Source organism: Dendroctonus ponderosae, unplaced genomic scaffold (genome assembly GCF_020466585.1).
Source record: "Dendroctonus ponderosae isolate FM_Combo_2020 unplaced genomic scaffold, Dpon_F_20191213v2 Dpon_F_20191213_183, whole genome shotgun sequence".
Taxonomy (NCBI): Eukaryota; Metazoa; Arthropoda; class Insecta; order Coleoptera; family Curculionidae; genus Dendroctonus; species Dendroctonus ponderosae.
The window spans coordinates 9,163-29,794 of record NW_026017985.1 but is presented as its reverse complement, the minus strand read 5'-3'; the positions used below and the strand labels follow the sequence as shown (position 1 = coordinate 29,794).

At 31.9% G+C, this 20,632-nt stretch overlaps 1 protein-coding gene across 1 annotated transcript; it reads left to right on the top strand.

Annotated features, from left to right (window-relative positions):
- Window positions 1–3,498: 3,498 nt before the first annotated feature.
- Window positions 3,499–14,849, top strand: LOC109543159 (FMRFamide receptor; the record flags this gene model as incomplete). The annotated part of the gene is given in 3 exon segments (XM_048663377.1): window positions 3,499–3,872; window positions 11,316–11,422; window positions 12,887–14,849. Coding segments are annotated over 3 exon segments (564 nt in total), but the record flags the coding sequence as incomplete, so codon positions are not given.
- Window positions 14,850–20,632: the final 5,783 nt, after the last annotated feature.

Sequence of the window (20,632 nt, the reverse complement as noted above, 5' to 3'; positions counted from 1 at the left end):
TTTTTTTACTTCGTTATTTTTCTACCTTTCTATTCCCTTTACTTTTCTCGGATAATTTAAAACTCACTGTCTGAATGTTACTTTTAAGATTATTTGTTATTACTTAATTACAACTATTTGGTAGTATTTTTTATGAAGAAAACAGCACTAAATCGCCAACAACAATAAATTCTATATTTCTGTTTCCCACTTGAATGAAACTTTTGTTTTCGTACCTTTTAGCTTGTTGTTCATTATTTATTATTATATATTATTAATTTTCTGTGGTCCAACTAATAATAATTAATGAAAATTTAAGGAAAATCAACATTGGATCCGAGAAATTAAATTGGGGCAGAATGAAATTGCGTTTATCCTGAACAATAAAAAGACCGACATTCTCAAAGCTTAGATACAGCTTTCAAGTGTGTTTCAAGTGTGTTAACGTAATAAATGTGAGTTTAACGAACATATCTAAAAACCAACAAACTAAAAATTATGTGGAATTATTCATTCATTTCTCAAAATATTGGTCATAAAAATCTTGTTCAAATTGTCCGTTGTAGGGAAATGTTTCACGCGCACATGTTTGTGTATATGAAACACATCCTCTCGCTCACACTTTTATCTAAATTAATACAAAAATATATATTTTTTTTAATTTACAAATATGTTCAGGGAGCATATTGTTTCCTATGGACAAAAGTGGAAAAAATCTCGATTGCACGAGTGTATGTTCGACATTTAACTAACCGAAAGTTTTCAGAATTTGGATTCGGTCAATCTTACTTAAAAAACGACACAAAGGCATAACCGTTGATAACTTACAAAAGCCAGTATTACTGTATACCATTAATTTCCGGCCTGATAAAAGTTTGTGCCTCCGAAAAGTAAAAATGTTTCTTGGTATCTACCCCAGCTAAATGGGACCGTAGGGATGTGGTCATTCTTCAACAGTGGATAGATTCACGAATTCTTTCAAAATTTTTAGTTCACGGAAATTCTCCTAAAAACAACTGCTTTTTGTTTATTTAATATTTTTTCTTATAATGGTCTCAAGACGGTCTTGACTTTGACTCTATCTGGTTTGGCATAACTTCGTCGTTTAATAAACTTTTTCAAGTTGTTTTTCAAGCTAAAAAATCTTAACATACACAAATAGCACCGTTATGAAAAAAAAACGTAGCATTTAGATTTGGAAACAATTCATAATACGATATAGGTTCGGTGTAAACCCACACAGATTTTTCACTCATTATAATTGAACAAGAACTTTCCCGTATGTAATATACAATGCATATTTCGCTACGGACAATACTTTGTCAGTTCTTTTTTAATTTTGGGTGCAATGCTAACTTTTACTCCTTTTGCTTCATTTCCATAGAGATGAAGCTTAATGTTAAAATATTGTGTGGGTTTCATATGCAGGGTGTTTTCATTTTATTCATTTAACACGAATAAGTTTGCCCGGGACGCAGTAAACAAGCCGTAGAGGGCTTTTTTCGTTACAGACTTTATTTTAAGGTCAAAGGTATGCTAAAACATGTCCAACATCAAAGATTTTTGTAAACAATAATAAAATAAAGCTGAATGAACTGAATTTTTTCAGCCATTAACCTTTTCTGAAAGTATTTTGGTTTTCTCGACACACTTATTTCTCTTGCATGAAAGCGTCGCCGCATTTGATTTCCCGCTGATGTTATTATCTTATTTATTCAATCTTCCATCAGACTCTCGGTGTGAAAACTCATTTAATTAATCATTCTGGAGCAGTTAACTTAATTTCATTCAACAGTCGTGCTCAATAGACCATGATTAAAATCCCTTGTGGCGGATTAAAAAGGGTTTGCATGAAACGGCATAAAGCATGGACTTTTTACCATACATGAATAGATTCAGATTAATCACTGTACAAATCGTCGTTGCCGGTTTAACATATGCGATATCTGACAGTTGATCAACTTTCAGTGGATGAAAATTAATGTCTAGCATTATCAAGTGGCAAGAAAACAGAAATATTTTTTTCGCAAAAACTATAAATGCTACAGGATTTTGCAAAGAACACAAAATTGTGAATAAATGATTAGTGCCATCAACCAAAAAAAAAATAAGTTGACTTCATCCACCAAGTTCTGGGAGTTTTTGTAGCACGACATTCAAGAATTCACCACTTGTCCAAAACGGATGAATTCCATTGTTTCATCAAAATATGAGTCTAACATGCGAACAAATTCACAGCGAGTTTCACTAAAATACATTCTACCATTCTCCCAATGTTTCAAAAAAGGTACTTTTTTAAGAACTTTGACCATCAATAGCAGAGGAGGCAGACATTTTTTGTTAATAAAAGTTAGGTCAGATTGCGTCTTTCGATGCAAAGATTATCGCAGTATCCTTTTGATCATGTGCTTACGGGACACCCTGTATAAAAGGCAGAGCACGCAAAGGAAAGAAATAACGAAGATGGGATGAGGGAGCAAACTAGTGCCCTTACGAAAAAACCATAAGAGATAAAAAAGTGGATAAATAACATGTAATAATTCAAAAAATATATGTTGATAAAAGTTCAATTGCACACAAAAAAGTTCTGAACAAAACAAAAGTAGGGGTTCCACATTTCTATTCTGTATAAAAGTAAACTGAACTACAAAACACTACCATGAATGCTAGAATGGCACTCAATTACCTTATAATCTGTATAGTACCAAAATTGAATTTTCCATATTTCACCGTTTTAAAGAAAAACAACAAGAACTAATACTTGTCGCCATTTTGGAGATCAAATATCTTAAAAATGAGACCTCAAAGTAAAAAAAATCTATTCTATTCTAATTAATTGATGACCTTAGAGCTGTTGAAATCGAGTTAAGTTCATGGGAAAGACAGATGTGGCAGCAACTAATCTGTTCGAAAACGTTTTTTTCTAAACTGCACTTCTTTACAGAGCAAACAATCAGTAACCTAATCTGGCTATTTTATATCACTATTCATTCGCATGAAAAGTAATTATTATTCCTGCTAAAATAACAGCGCAAACTGTATAATCAACATCCATTACAGTAATTTTAAGCGTAAAGTAAGACGTAACGACTTCATTATCCCTATTCAGATGCAAGCGGTCTTGCAAAGTAAGGAAACGAAACTAAATATAATTGCACTTAAGAATCAAAGGGAAAAGTAAGATTATGAGATTTTCTTTAATCAACTTCCCAATTTTTATGCCAGTAAAAAGCTGTGTTAAAAACCGAATTTCGCAAATTGCAGTAGATATTGCAATGTTATAGTTATTTAGCCATATTATAATGGAATGAAAACAACAAAAGTGACAGTCTATCAAAACAATTAAAATAATTTTTCTAAAGAAAATAATTAAATTGTTTGCCTGGATTAAATCGAGAATGATTCCAAATGGTTTTTCCTTCAAAAGTAGCATTTTTTTCCTGCTCAATATTGAATCATATTATTAACTAGTCTTAAATAACATATATTTTTCTAAAACAATATACTTGTTATTTTCAGGTGCTGAAGGCAAATCGAGAACGACAACGACTATCCCGTCTTCAACAGCGAGAAATTGGTCTCGCCACAATGTTGATGTGTGTCGTGGCCGTATTTTTCGTCTGTAATCTCTTACCGATGGTAATCAACATTGTGGAAACTTTCAAAATACCCACCGAAGATGTATTCGATCTAAACATGATGATAAATCTCAGCAATTTATTGGTGACGATAAACAGCAGTGTGAACTTTGTGATTTATGTGATCTTTGGTGAAAAATTTCAAAGACTTTTCTTGTTCCTGTTTTGCCATAATTCGCTGTTCTTTCCTGGGCGCGAATCACCGGATGGCACCCATGAGGACAGTTTCGCATCGAATGGAGAGAGAAGCTTTAGGTAAGTGAAGCATTTGAAAACTTTTTTTGATTATTAAATTTAAGAATTAGCTATGAAATGGCATTGTGTGATGGCTGAATAATTTCGAACAAATACCCGAGGAGGAAAAGTTTTTAACAATATCAACTCGCTTTTGAAAAGCACTCCACTGCGGACCGCAGAAGCGTTCCGTTGGCAAAAGTATTATTTTAGGCCTTTATAATATTTTGACGCGCACCTTGGAATACTCTACACTTCTAGCTTTTATCCATAAAAATAAAACAATGTTAAACATATGGAAAATAGAGTTAAAATCTAACTAAACTAAATAAACGAACGTTCTTCAATGGTGTGTATTTCCCTTTGGAGTCATTTTGGAATAAGACGCGTAATGTTACATTCATTGATAATTACCTCTAGAAGTTGCTGTTTGTTTATCAGTTTGGCTTTCTCCTACCCTGCATTTATTTTCTAATGCTTATGTAGAGTGATTTCACATCACTTTCCTTAGTCAATTAATAACCAAAAATAAGCTATTTGCCTTGTAATATTTTCGCAATTACTACTGATTCTTTAATAAAGTAACGGTAATAGAGACGAAATGCGAAATACTAAATACCCACCAATATCATGCGAAAATCAACATGCTTTCAAACTGTAAATATTATGTTGTTGGAAGAAACTTCTATAACCAATGCAATTGTGCATGTATTGCAATTGCAAATACTCCTGAAAATGCTAATAAATATCCAAATGAATTGAACGCAATTAAAGTGACCCTAAATATGTCGGCATTTTCCTGGAGAGATATAAGACATATATATATATGTTTATCATCCCATTATCTTTACTCTTAAAATATCTGACTCTCTCAAGATATGAAAATCACTTTTCGTCGAACGTCTGTTCAACAACTTTCGCACAATTTTTTTTATCAGTCCTGGATTCTTTATCTTGCCGTTTTCCTGGCCTATGTGCCAAGCAGAAATCCTTCTTGGGCTTGAATAAATAATGAGGCTTTTAAAGTGCTTTTAAGTGCACCCCTGCCATAAACAACAATACTCGCTCTGCAACGAGCAAAGTGGAAAAAATCTACATTTAGCCGGATGATATTTTATCAAATTCATAGCACTTATATTATCACCTCGGATTATTAAGTTTCCCATATTTATACCAGTTTCAGAAAGCTACCTTCTGCTGAGCCTTTAAGCGTCTTGTAACTTTAACTAGTTTCAGTCGAAGTATATTATAAACTTTTCTATCTTGCCTTAGTTGGAATTAGAATAGTTTCTGCTGCGAAGTAAACCTAGTACGGCTTAATCCAAAAGTCCTAATTCCACATTTCCATGATGTTGCATTATGCCTGATTGTCCAAGAATTTCCACGTGCACTTGACAAGAAGTCGGCCTTATTTTACTTTTAGTAGTAAGAAGTTTCAAATTTTACTTCTGCTCTCAACGTTCGTTTAGCACATAGATATTAAATATGAACACTAAAGAATCAAAGGTAGTAAGAACAAACAATGAAAATAAAGAGGGAGCTGTGTGACAGGAATGTGTAAAATCTATGAAGAACCAAACACTCTGTATAGTGTTATATATGACATTTTTTGATATTTTTGAATATCAAACAGCTTCACGTAAACCAAATTATGAAATTTTGAATTATATCTGAAATTATTTTCAAATATTTAATCGGAAAGTTTAAATAATTTTATAAATGTTCATGCGATTAAGCGTTCGTCACATTTTGTCAACAATTAGTTTTGTTTTGAAATTGAAAATTTTACTGAAATTTGCGCCATTTATTGGAGTCAGCCGTTTCAATAATTAAAAGTAGCAGTTTTATTAAAATGGATTTGGTAGTAAGATACATTTAAAAATGTTTGATCACTATCCTAATATATGCTGAAGTATCTGCAGATCCTTAACACATATAGAGCAAATAGGTTTATTTTTATAACTAGCCTGCCAATTAAATTATCATACTAATTAGTGGGTTCGTGACAACCGATTTCCAAGCTATAAATTTTATTTTTTAAGTTTTCAGGTTTGGAAAGGGCAGATTTACAGAAATTATTCTAAAATAGTTTTTAATGTAAATTTTTCTAACACGCTTCAGCATGAAGGATGCGAACATTCAAATCAATAACATTTTTAATAGAAATTGATTCTAATTTAAATAAAATCTTTAGTATTTTTATTTCCGTCGAGCTATTTCCATATATGTTTATTCAATGAACGCAACAAATTGTCTTGAGGCAACGAAGCGCTCACAAAGGTTTGAGACGATTTGAATACATTCTGCTGCCAAAGCGCAATTTCACAGTTTTTCTTTCTTGTGAAATTGGCTTTATTCCAGCTTAATAGCAACATCTACGTGGTTGCAGACAATCGAATATCTAATATCAAAAGTCTGATAGTATTCGTATTATTAGTTTACATCAGTTATTAATTGAAGAATTTTCTGCGATTATTACGTAATTTTATCCGATTTCCAATTGAGATCCAATTTACGCTTTTCAAATATGTAGGTACTCATTAAGCAAATACATGAATAAATGCTACTCTACTTCTATCTTTCTGCGGAACTCAACGATCTTTGACTTAGTTTTGAAGAACATCTTCCAACTATATTTTCGAAAATTAATTTTTTAAACCCAACCCAATGGGTTAATATTTAAAAAAATATTTGACAACAACGATATTAACAACGACACGACCGTGAAAAGGCAAAAAAAGAAAAGATCCGGAGAAAGGACTTCGGAGGCGGCAGCAACTCAAAAGCGCAATTCACATTGTTACCCAGACCTATTATGTGTGTATGATTGAAAGTTCTATTTGCTTCAAATTTCCGCTTTGCTATTTGTGGCATAAAAACAACCTTATAGAAAGAAAGTCAATGAATTGAAAAATCTTGTCTCTAGCAGAGAATAAATAGAAAATAAAAACACTTTGAAAGGAATTGATAAATATCCTTACATAATAACAAAAAGAATATTAACATGCAGTTTCAAAAAGGGATGCGAAAAATGCGCCCGGGCACCATAATTCATCTGGCTGTCGTTCCAGTTTGCTATTTTTGTGCATTTTTGACCCAGACCTTTAGAATCCTCCGAGGACGTGGGCGAAATGCCGGGAAATTCTATAATTTATATCGTCTGATTTAAAATTGGRAAAATGCGCTAAAAGAAAGTGTCACCAGAACTGGATTTAATTTCGTGGATATTTCTAGTGCTTTAGATCGACAGGAAAAATGGAATCAATTGTTGTTGATTTTCAATGGAATAAATTGTGAGTGAACCAGCAATAAGTACCTGTCACAAATAAAATTTAAAAAATTTCACTTWCTGTATAAAGAAACCTCACTTCTTAGAWTGTATTTATCASTCAGAATGCAATAAATATCATACTACTGCCTCACGGTAAATTAATGGAAAACTATCTTCTATTTAAACGTCTATCTTTATATATTTTTGTCAAATATATGTTGCTTGCCACATTTGCATTGAATGAAAATGTGAGCATTTTACGGTATCTGACAATATTTTTCCGCTTGGAAAAATACTTTTATCGCATGTGGAAGCAACTCTTCCTATTACGAACGTAATATTGAACGGTGCCAATAAATCTCAATATCAACAGCTTTGTATAAATTTTTTATCACGTGCCGTGTATTTTTTATTTTTTGATCCAGTGCATGTGACATAATCAACAATAAGCAAAGTGAAATGACCTAATTACGTCTGACTATCCAATGTGAACGAGCCAGAAGCTAAAATCTGAATTTATTTTTTCCATTCTTCAAGCTGCTTTCGAGAGACAAGTAGAAACAGTTGAACATTTTAATCATTTACACCCTGTTAATCATAATTTAAAATTAGTTCATAAACCAAGGAAAATCATACAAAACTCCGCGTACTCATATTATGGAATGGTGTAAGGTTTTTTATAACGGAACATCAGCTTTTTTATAACAACATATTAGGTAAATTATAGTGCAAACAAAAAAAATTGTATATTTCTTTATTAAACCGCCCTGYTTTGTTGCGACACTTAAGTGAAAACAAACATTTTGGGCTCGCTAACCGGTTTCGTGTTTCCCACTATAAAAGTATATTAAAGCTGTCCAAGAAGATAATAAATCCTGTWCACACAAGATGCTATTTTTTTCTTYTATTTTTCCTTGTTGARCAGTAAATAGCCCGMATCTAATACAAAAGTTTCGGTCTTTATTAGGAGATTTTTACGGGAAAAAATCGGAAGGAACCCAAACTAATCCATTTCGATAAATTGATAGCATCTAATCGTAGCAGGAAACAGTAAAACAAACTGTTATGGTTTTACACACTATTTCCAAATAAAAAATTCATGTAGTTAAATRCTCGATTCTTAAGGTATGGAATAATATAAAAAGTTATTTTAATCACAACATTCTTTTCCCATTTCTATTTCAACGATAATACACTTATCGACTGCTCTCGTGGCTCTCGTGAAAAGTAAATTGGTACTTTAGAGAGAAAAATAAAATTTCCGCACTTAGGTCAACCAATACTAAGAACGAATGTAATTTATCAACAATTAAAAATCAAAATAATTTTTAAAACTTCTTAAGAACTGTGCTTTGACGATAATGTTAATATAATAATAATAACGATAATAAGTGTGCTCACAATTAATTTGATCCAAAATCCTCAGAAACTCAACTTTTCCAGAGGATTCGACAAAAGTAACATTTGACTCATAAATCTTCATATTTTTTATGAATATATGATACCTTATATTATTTACCGTGAAGCCCCTCGAATAAACCAGCCTACTCAATATCCGATAAATTGGAGGAACAGGAAAAGTGGTTTCTTTTATTCTAAACAGTTCAAAGAAGAAGAAAAAAACATGTATGGCTTTTCACTGCCGGTGACCAATTTTCCTTAAAAACGAAGAGGCTATTACAATAACACTACATCCAATTCGCTTTGATGTGCGCGAATTCTGGCGAAAAGTCTTTAAATTATCGACTATTGCATTTCCCTGTAGCGAGGCGGAGTTCGAACGGTAAATATAAAAGCGAGGATTCACGCACGAAGGAATTCTGATATTGTGGAAAGTAGACGATATTCTAGAGGATGCTTAAAAGATATTGTAAAACTCAATTGGTTTCAACGTTTTAGGAGATTGCTACGAATCGCAACCAGAAAATAAAATATTATTTTATGTAATGTATTTTCTTTACAAATGTACAAAAAGGCAAATATTTTCAGTATTTTCATTAAAAGGGCCATTTTAGATTGAAAAGTACTAAAAGACTCGAGTAATAATTTCCACCTAAATCGGTTACCACCCTGTATGTGAAATATATAGGATGTAAACTATTCACTGTGTTGATAATCTGACAAATTTAACTAGAGACAAGCTTTAGACTAAATCATGTTTACGCGAATGACCACCATATTGCGTGAAGTATGCTGAAAACGCAGTGTTTCCGTTCTATTTGTTTTATTGTTGAATCACCCTGTATATAGGAATATGGAAAAATGCTAAACTTAGGAAGTACTATTCTATTTTAACTCTTTACAATAAATTTTAATTTTAATTGATACTGTATTTGTCTTTAAGCAATGTAACCCTAAAGCAAGCGGATTTTTGGTTATTTGGGTTAGTTTGGGTTACATTCCATACATTCCACAATTTAATATCAATATCAATATCCAATTTTTTATTTGCCAGTTTCGCAATTACTTTTCAACGAAAAAAGTTTCTCCTATAATTCCTATAGACAATTTACGTAGAAAGACAAGCAACTAATTTCGCTAAGTTTTTGTAGGAAATGTTTTTCTTTTTCATCCCTTGGAGCTTATAGGGTTAGTTTTCCTCGGTCACGAATTGTTTAGGGATTGTCTTTTTCTGCGGGTTTTCGTTCGGGAAATCGCTACAATCTGTTTACTTCGACAGTTATATTTAATTTACATCTATGAATAAGAGTATATTCACATATTTGCTGTTGTTACATTACCACACGAATTTACGAAACGTGTTGACATCAGTATTTATTCAATTCCAAAAAGGCTGCTTAAACAGCATTATTTATAAAGCTGAACTGGAAAGTTTCACAAGCACTCCAATAAAACATAAGAAACTCCCGAGTTTATTTTAGGCGTTTTTGCTCTGTAACGCTTAGATTGAACGTAATTTAGATATATTCTCCGAATATTTGGGCTCCCGAAAAAGGGAAATGTTGATCTGGAATGTAAATATTCGGGGCAAGATTGTCAAGCAGAGTCTCCCTATTATTTTCCAACACTGATTAGCTCGGGAAAGTTTGCTAATTTTATTTGTGATTACTTACTTGTAATAGTGATTCAGAACATCAGCAATATTTTATCTTCCAAAAGAATACCTAATGTAGCAATAATCCGGACTACGAAGTTATTTATTATTTTATAACAACAATATTTGGTTGTTCAAATGTTTAATGGACAATCCACATTTATAACAATTGAATTAATTAATGTAATGCACGTGGTTTACAGTTCAATTAGTTCAGTTGGTAATCAATTGTAATATAGTGTAACTCAATCAATCAAAAAATTAATTCGATTAAACCGTTGTTGTTGAGTTATTATGATTTGCTTTGAACTTAAATGTGCGTTCACTATAAATAATCAGTGAGTAGGAGTGGAATGCAATGCAATAATATTTGGTATTAAGCTAGTTTTGAGTCAAAACTTGTTATTAGAAAATAATAGTTTCTTGTTCAAGTGGCCTGTGGCCATGACAAGTCCACATTTCGTAAAAAACAGTGTATCATACTCTTAAAAATTATGATAAATATATCGTTTTTCGAAGTTTTTGTTTGCGTGTATAATCTCAATTTTAAACTTGTTTGTTAGGAATTTTCTTTCTTAATTCGTGAGCTGAATGAAATTATTCTCGACCATTTTGAAATTTATGTAAAATATTGACGAAAAACTACACGTGTATGTTAAACTTTGTGTTTTTTTTCAACCCATTATTTGACACAGTAAACATGGTTTACAACTATAAATTCCTTATTACCTAATCGTTAAATTTAAATTAACCTCTAGGACCATCCAAGAATGAAAGTTTCCAATGAAATATAAATAGTTATAAATATTTATGTTTTAATAATAAAATATGGGGAAGCAATAAATAACAGGACGCTATTTGAACCAACTAGATTAATATAATATGTTCTGCTTTGCGGAAATAAAATATAATATTTTCAAACTGAGATATACAATGTACCTTTAAGTGGGGCAAAAATAAATTGTGTCACGTGAAACCTTTCACCGTATTTTTACGGTATGTTGAAAATAGATTTCGAAAGTCTTGAAAAAAAGGTTTTTGCGACAAAATAATAGCTTCTAGAATTTACCAAAAGCATCTTTCATTTCGTCAACATCAAAGTATTTTTTCATATTTTTATATATTTTTTTACTTGCAGGCTTCATAGACAAAGTACAAGCATGAGCAGAAATGGCGGAAGCAGACACAGCAGACTGAATGGATCGACGAACGAGAGTCGAAAATTTGGAAAAACTCCTAGTCCAGGTAATCACTCTTGGCAATAAGGAATTTTTCTATCAGGAGAGTGACTTAGAAGGGCAAAATGTTTCTACTGTTTTTATAATTTAAAATCAAATTAAGAGTTGAAATTCTATTAGCTGAAGTTGATCAAACATCCAAATAATTTGCAAATTATGTCTAATAAAGTGATATAAATTGTTTTCTCAAACGTCCCCGTATATTTTTGGGGAGTATCTATATTTTCCTTGTCATTCATGCAAGCCCCTTACATATTAAGTGGAAAAATTTGTTTTATTTTGATTCACCTTCGAAGGCAAGTAAAATTAACAAGCATTAAATTTATATGTGTGTCTCATATGTACACTTAAACTTCCACAGATATTATAAACTTTAGTTAATTTGAGTGTTCTTCCATTACTCAGAACTTCTAACAGAAAATATTCCATTGCAACAAACCCATTTGTTTTTAGAAATAGTTCGCAATTTTGATTCTTTCTGAAAACAGAATTGTATGTTTATTTGCCTGCTTACAACTATCACCAGACTTCTCATAACGTTGATGTTTTTGCTCTCGAAAAATCAGGTTAAAATTATAAATTTAGTTGTAAACATCCAAAATTTTCTTCGGAAAATGATCACATGCGTGAGATTCTACTAGTTCCACTTGAGCTCTAATATGAAATTCGGCAGGGCAGCCAATACTATCGTGAAAATAATTCTCACCAGCTTTATAGCCACCAAATTTTTCCTACTTTTCATAAAATACTGATAAAAGAGTAAAAATTGTTTCCTGAAAATGCCATTTTTGTTTGGTTTGTTGCTCTTGCAACATTGTTGATAATTGTTCTTATGTTATTCGATCGATTAATCGATTAAGAAGCTCTTAGGACCGAAAGCTGAAAATTTAAAATCAGACTCAAGAATCAAATCGTATTCGTGGCTATAAAATTAAATAAATAAATATAGGGAGTGAATGCCAAAAAGCACGTTTCATAAATATTTAAGCCCGTTTGAGATGTTTTCTTCAGCCCATATTAAAACTCGACGAAATTTTTTCATTCAAATTTATAATTAATACAGTTTGAAATTTTTAATCAAATTTGTTTAATTTTATTGGAAATTACATCGTTGCCTCATGACTGAATAATGTAGGGATTTTTATATTACCAAACCGGGGCTTCGCAGCATTAACATCCTGGGTGAGATTTAATTTTCGTCCTCCCAGGACGGAAATAAGGGAGTCTCCAAGAATATGAATTCAAAGATAAATGCAAACTGGCCCAAAAATGTCCCAATTGCTTTTTAATTTGATGGGATTTTAATTCCATTTTGGGAAATGTTTTTACAGCTTCGAATCATAATTGACCATCTCAAACTAATTGGCTCTGAACTGGTGAACTCACAAGCAAAAGTTTGTTTAAGAGTGTTTGCAGAAGCTGTTCGGGTTTATGGCTTCAAATTTTTATAAGTGAATTTTATTTATTTCAGGCCCATGTGTTTACTACCCGGCGTCTCGAAGCAAGGAAATTTCAGCCTACACTTCCCAAACATTTATAGGCGGTCCCGAATGACATTTACACTCGACGGACGTCTGAAATCGTGGATCGGAAAATCAAACTCAACCCAATATTGCAAGGGTTTCCGTTTCGCTTCCATCATGAAAAGGCCCTAATTTAATATGAACCGAAAATTCACACAAAAGCCCAGCACATTCGCTAACGACTTTTTAAGAGATAAAATTTTGCCCATCAAAACTCTTAACATTTTTGTTAGCTTTAATCAGCAAAGTTCATCAACAACCCGTATGCAAAATTGGTAGATCAAATGACTTAAAAGAAATGCAGCTTTTGGATTTAAAAAAATGCTAATTGGAAGACAGTAACGGCATAATGAGTCATTAAGTTTTTTACTCAGCGATTTGAAGAGCTAATGAGCTGAAGCTGAGCTGTTCTAATAGAGTTTATTTTTAATTCGAAGAAAGTTATTTCATAACGTGCAAAATTACAACAGCACGTTTTTAAAATGTCAATATTCAGTTACAAGCTGATAAGTTTTGCCCCCCTTTTTTAGAGACGCTTTCAAATTGAAAATACTGTTATGTTATTTTGAGGAAGGTAATTTTTGTAACACCGGCGGTGGTAACACGAGTGAGTAATAGCTCAAGATATTCTCTTAAAAGCGATGTCATTAAAAATATGTAATGGTGTGTAATATGAACAATGAAAATATTAACTACAGTTTTAATTATGTTTGTGCTTTAATTAAACATTTGGGATTAAAATAGTACATAATAGCTTGAAAAGAAAATTCCTTAAAAACTTAACTCCATTATCAAATGAATCAATTAAATATAAACAAGAGAGTTCCCGATAAGTAGAAAAGAGTACAGTCATACGCATGCCAAAAAAATTAACTAAATATTACAAAAGTACAAAACCACTAGAACTGTTATATTACCCTCTCTACTAAGTAAAGTGTTGGAACATGTTGTAAAGATCAGACTTGATGAGAAAACAAATACACTTGACAAATAATATACAAACAACGCATTTGAACGAACGAAAAACCGCAAAACTGTTGGTAGTGCTTGGAACAAGGAAGGACATTAAAGGACTTTGCGAATTTGAATTGCTGAATTCTATAATTCATAGCAAAAGAAACCTATAAATTGAAGTGCGCATTGGCAAGACGTTTCACTTTTGCTTCCGTCTTGAAAAATGCCTCCTCAAAGATGACCACTCTCCCCCTTTTTTGCAATATCTTCTGTCATGACATTTACAACCACGTTTTGAAACCCAAACATTCAGATTAACAGTAATTTAACAAAGGATAGTACACATTACAATGCGCCGACGACACTACACTTCTAACGCACGATGAAACTACCACAAAGGCTTTGGACACTTTTTCCATCCTACCCATTTTTTTCTAAAGATTGATTAGTGATTCACGCCGCAAGTGTACAAGCCCAAAGATATTTTTGCTATCAGTTTTCTTGCATATGACACTGTAATTTAGTCTATGTTTTTAGTATTTTTAGTCATTTGTTTTATTATAGACCATTTTTTCGGTATAACTCAAGATTCTTCGTGAGACATGTTAGGCGAGGTAGTTTTATAAGTCAGTGACTTTTTGAATGAAATATTTTACAGACAACAGTTGACGGGAATAATGTTGAATTTAAAGTTACTCCGCGGGAAATTCAAAAAGTCACTGACTTACCAAACGACCCTCGTATATTCGTGCATGATGAAGGTTCTAAAACGCCTTCAAACTTACGTTACAGCAACGTTTTAGATTATTTCAAAAAATTGAAAAAATCGCGTGCCACTGAACCTCTCATGGTCGCTTTTACTTATTTAAAATAAACGAAAATTTAAAAACTAATTTGAAAGGAGAAGAAATTAAGTAAAGTAAATACGTTCAAACACCTTTAATCTTCAACCCTTAAGGATTTAGGAAAAGAGCTTAAGTACACTTTAAAAAAGAAAAGAAGCGGCAACGCAGGAAATTTTTTCGGCGAAAAATCACACCGAAATAGGAAGCCAAAAACTTAACGCAACCGAAATTTTTACAACGGAATTTAAATTAAAAGCAGTGCGACTAAGAATATTTTCGCTAAATCAAAACTTTGTCAGGACTATACCAAAATGATACTGTCCTTAGTCGCCAAAGTCACAACGCGTTACAAGCATATTGCATCAAAGTTTATGATTCTATTAAAGCTCCTTTATTCGAGCTTAAAATGTCGGATCTGTACTCTTATGTGGCGAAGCGCAGCTCATGTGCTTTGTATGTAAAGTTAAATTATGTAATTTGAGATATGAGGCGCATAATAACTCAACACATTGAGGAAAGCCACACTTAAAAGCCATCTCGGATGAAACGTTTAGTTACGTGTCGAGAGGTACCGCAGTTAAGAGCTTTCCGAACCGGAATATGTTGACATTGGCCAAAAGGAAAGAGGATTCTACACAGGAGAAGTTTAAAATAACCGTTGTTATAATTTATAATATTCAAATAATAAAAAAATAAGTAGCCTGAGCAAATGTTATCAATATTTAATCATTTAACCTATAAACCTGTACAGTAAATAATCGGTTTAAGCTGGGAGCAGCAAATATGCGTCGTGTATTCCGATGATTTATTGAGCCTCAGAACTATTATTTTACTGCAAATCACGACGGAATTGAAAGCTTTTACTTATAGATGAGTTGAAAATTGGAAATATGTTGCAACTGAACTCGATGAACAATAAAGCAATTTCCGGTCTTTCAAGCCTTCAGCGAATTATAAAGTTTTTGCCAATAATGAAATAAGAATATAAAAATTATAAGAAAATTAGTAACTAATGATTATGTAGGAATTCTCCAGTGCATTTTTTTTATCTAGACAGTTAGAAATAAGCAAAAGAAAATAAAAGTAAATATTTCAGTTTTTTAAATCTAAGTCAGGTAATTGTTTTTACAAGGAAACCGACGTCATGATTTAGTATTTAATGCCTTTATTCCTTAGAGACGACTTTATATTTGAAGTTAAATTTGCTAATCTCTTCATTTATTTTTAAACTAGGATTGCACAGTGTCTACTTATATTGCTATGTTACATATTTTTTATTCTTTGAATCTACTCACTTGGTCTTATTAATTTCCGGCGTATTCGTTTTCTTATCTAGTTGTTTTTATAGCGTTAACCACCATTTGTTCACTTCGTTCATTGTGCAAATTATAGGCAAATTGTTTTGGGCATTCAACCGTTTCGGTATTCGAGGTTGGAGCCAATGAGTTCAGACAATAATTGCACACCGAACCGTATTTTAATATAGTACAAGAACAACAGATTAAAGTATAAAAATAATTAATTAGTTCATCTTTTTTAACGAAGTGATCAAGTTCACAGTTTTCTCACTTTAAAACTGAACACAAAATCACGACGACGTGTTTCCCCGCTTTGGATTTAAGTTGCGTAATTTTTTTACGATCACACACAAAAGAGCGCAGATGATGGAGTTTCCATATTGTTACACATTTCAAAACTTGGTGCGAAGTTACTTAGATATCAACTTGAAATTTTATTTTAACCCTTTTTTAAATTTTATTTAAAAAATTTAGAATTTTAAAGTTCTCGAAACGTTAATTTTCCAAATGCAGGGTAAGTTCGTAATTTATTTAAGCTAATGTTTAACTGGGTTTTAAAAATATTCCAATGGGAAACTTTGAATTAACGAAAAAAACCATAGATTTAAAAAAATATATTTTAAGCATCTTACAAGATTTTGTCAAAATTCGTTCAATTTTTGACTGAATTTTTAACTGAATAATGCACAGCAAAGAGCATACTGGTCACACTTAATTAAAAACTTCAGGACAGCTATTTGGAATTCCATAATAAAAATAATGATTTTTTTAGTTAATTCTAATTGCAAAAGCATCTGGAGGACTTTCTACAGCGACGTTTTGTAAATAATTTAATTTGTTTCGAGATTTATTAACAGACATTCTTACGGAAACCTTCCTGACCGTCTGTCCCTGTTGTTTCTAGAATCTTCACAGAAATAATAAGTGTATTTTCTTCTTATTAAATTACTACAGGCCGCAGTGTCATTCTGTTTGTCGTTCAGAAGATGAGAAGCTACGAACGTGATGTGGGTCTCAATTTGCTTGCCCCTCTGCAGTTATATTTCTCAAGTCTGATGAAACTGAATTATACTTAGCGGTTAGTATCATTAAGTTAAATTTTGTTTAATAGAAAACGAATGTATTTAAATTTTCGCACAAAAGGACATATTTTGGAGAGATCAACGAATTAGTTTCCACAATCTTCCCCGACATGATACACGTTTAATTAAAATTGCCATTGCGAAAGTCAACTTATCCGCTAATGCTAAATATATTTTGTAATCTATACGTATTTTTTAAGGCCTTTTCATGATCAGATTTACGATTTTAATGCGTTCGCCGCACTCCGTTTCGTATCAGTATTTTTTTAGTTTGCTCATGTTGTAGACTAGTGTTTAGGACTGACTATTGTATGTATGTACACTGTAAAAACATGCACAGAGAGCTCAATTACTGTAAATATGAAATGAAAGGGGTAAAAGCAAATACCCTTTTAGTCATAGATAAAATATAGAATATAATGCAGTGAATATTTAGGTAGGGTTTTAGGAAATTTCATACAAAGCTGTTAAGTTTTATCACAGCCTATGAAGTCATAGCGGGTATAGTTTCAAACTTTCTGGTCAAATATAAGGTGTTCCACTTATCTTAAGGAAATGTGAGCCTTGTGCTTATGGCTAATACTGACCTTAAAAGCCGCATGGCAATTATGGTTATCTTGTCACGTTCCTAATTACGATTGGTTAAAACTAATGATTTTTTCTACTGTTTCCAGAAAATAGCACGCGGCTTCAATTTTAATTAAAGCACGCTTCTAAAACCAATTAATGCCATTCCCTCTCAGTTCAACATTTAACAATTAAGCTGCTCGTTATTTATTTAGACACAAGAAACGACACAGGGATTTGCAAATAGCAACAAAATCAATTGACTATTCTAAAAATAGCTACTGCATTTTTTTAGCAAACATAATCTTCACGGCAGTAAGTATAAAATTGCTTTACTCATGGATGTTGAAACATTTGCTTAGCAAAGTGTTGCGAATTTTAAGCAGCTTTGGCAGGAAGTTGGATGAAGCAACACATAGAATTCCACTCCCATCGAAAGCTTAAATACGATGTAACTGAATAATTAAAGTTATTATACCAATATTGCTGGAAATCTTGAGTATTAAGAAAATTTGTGGGATTTTACTGCTGTTCCCTTTAATCAAATTAGGCCTCCATCCATTCAACAATACAAATTTAGTTCAAATTCACTCAAAATTTTATCAGGCGAACTATTATAATTCACATGTTTAAAAAATAGCAAATTTAAACGTTTTTTGTCCATCAAAAGGTAAGATAAACATGTATTTCAAAAATCTTTAAATTTATGAATAGGTGTAAAGTAACCCAATTAAATGTGTCCAGGATATTCGAATAGAACAAGCACAAACAGCTAAATCTTTTTTTTATCCACTTAAAAGCTCCATCCACTGAATATTACGCAACATTTTTCGGCAATTCAGGATAAAAACTTACTTTCTAAAATTTAGTTTGGTCGCCAATTCCCCTCAGATCTTTAAAGCGAGTTTACTGCATAAACTACGCTCCTAATCCTAAATAATTAAGAGGCTGTTATTGAGTTAAGAAACTTGTTTAGCTTAGAGTCAAATAAAAACCTTGTTAATTTGTAATTATCTGGACTGAGTAGAATGTAAAATAATGTATACACTAATACAACAGTATGTCACTGAAATAAAGCGATTTTTGAAATTTGTAATCTGCATAATAGCTGCTAGTCCCTTGAAGTGTTTTGTCTCTGTAAATATGCCAACTCCTGGACCAAAGTAAGTCATATTCTAGTCAGGTAGGAAGAAGTTTAAACACCTAGATTTAGTGTAAATAGATCTTAATAGTTACAGTTGCTGTATACAATAGTGAAATTATCTAGCTTCTAATAAATATTTTTGTGAAAGTATAAGTAGATGTTTTATTTAAACTTCGGACTGTTGGAACGCCAATAGTTAAACTGATCAAGTAAGTTCGGTTTTACCACAGTCAACTACAGCAATTTGATATTTTGAAATAATCATCAAGTTGCTACTGAAATTCTTAAATTAAATTTAAAAAGGTTTAAATAACGCTATAAAAATGACAATTCCATACTGATATATGTGAAATAAATTTCACCCTACATACTTTTCGTGCTTTTCAGGTCCAATTTTGTTCCTCAAAAGGAAAGTTATTTTAATCCAAAGCCATTGCTTTATTTGTTCCCTTCGATAAACCAGTTTTTATTTGACTCTCGTGAAGAATTTAATCGAGCTTTTGGGCGGTAGCGTGCGGGCTCTAAGCTTTTCCTTGAATCCTAATCTGATTGCCATGTAAGTAATTCGTGCTATAATAATATAATTTGGATAATTAACAGAATATTAACACATATTTGACCTTTCTCTGAAATTAAACTAAAATTTATGTTCTCTTAACTTCACGCTTAATCTGTGGAGGCTTTCGCAAAATAACCGACACGCACAAATATTGATTGTTGCTATAAAATATCGTTTTATACAACTGGTTTGGGGTCAATGTAGATGTAGACTGATTGGCGTCAGTTCTAATGCGTTTTAGAGATTTTGTGAACCAAACTGTTTTTAAAATTTTGCACCTATACAGAGCGTCCCGGTAAATGTTGGCATATCAAAACAACACGGTAAGTTCCTATAAAAAATAATTTCTACAAATGCCGCTTAAAACAAGTTTTAAATAAATAATGCAAAAGTACTTTGTATAATTTGATATCGATATTTAGCTTGCTGTTTGAGTTTGCAAGGCCCCATGTTAGTGTTTTCGGTTTTAACACACTGTAAAATCTGTGTGATAAAAACAACAAAATAAAAACTTTCTTTAAAAATAATTATTTCTTCAATTGAAAATGACTTGGTCCTCTTATTCTTCCGACTTTTTTTCCTTGGTGCATTTTTATCTCCTGGGACATTTGAAAATATTTGCTTATTCCTCTCCTGTTGAAACGAGGCATGAAATATTCCGAATTATTATGTTTCATTCCATTCAAATAGCAAAAAATGTTGGGATTTTATGGCGAGTGCAACAAACCGCAATTCGACCTAGGCGATAATGTATCAGACTACAAAAAGTTCATGCAGCATTCATTAGAAAAGATTTAATTGAATTAAAAATTCGTTGAAATGACAGGCGTTTCCGGAAAACAGTTCATTTTATCAAAGATAAAGCAAAATAAATTTTCTGCAGCTTCAGCTGGAAGCTATTTAAAAATGTTTTTTTGCTCTATGATAGAGGGTGTTAGAAACATAAGCTTTTAGAGACTTTAAAAGCTATTAAATAGAAACCGATTTCAGCGAGGCCCTTTGGTAGAACGGGACTTTATAATTTTTAGAAACATACCCACCCTTTTTTTAGAGAACCCTAAATAATAAACAAACAGCTATGTATTATTAAGACGTAATTTCCAAAATTTTTCGGAAACAAATAAGTTATTTATTTATAAACTGAAAATATCTCTAATTTTTTTAGTTTTTCACTGTGTTTCATTAATTCTGAAAAAATATCTATTGCAAAATAATCAAAAATAAAAGCAGAACAATTGAAGAGTA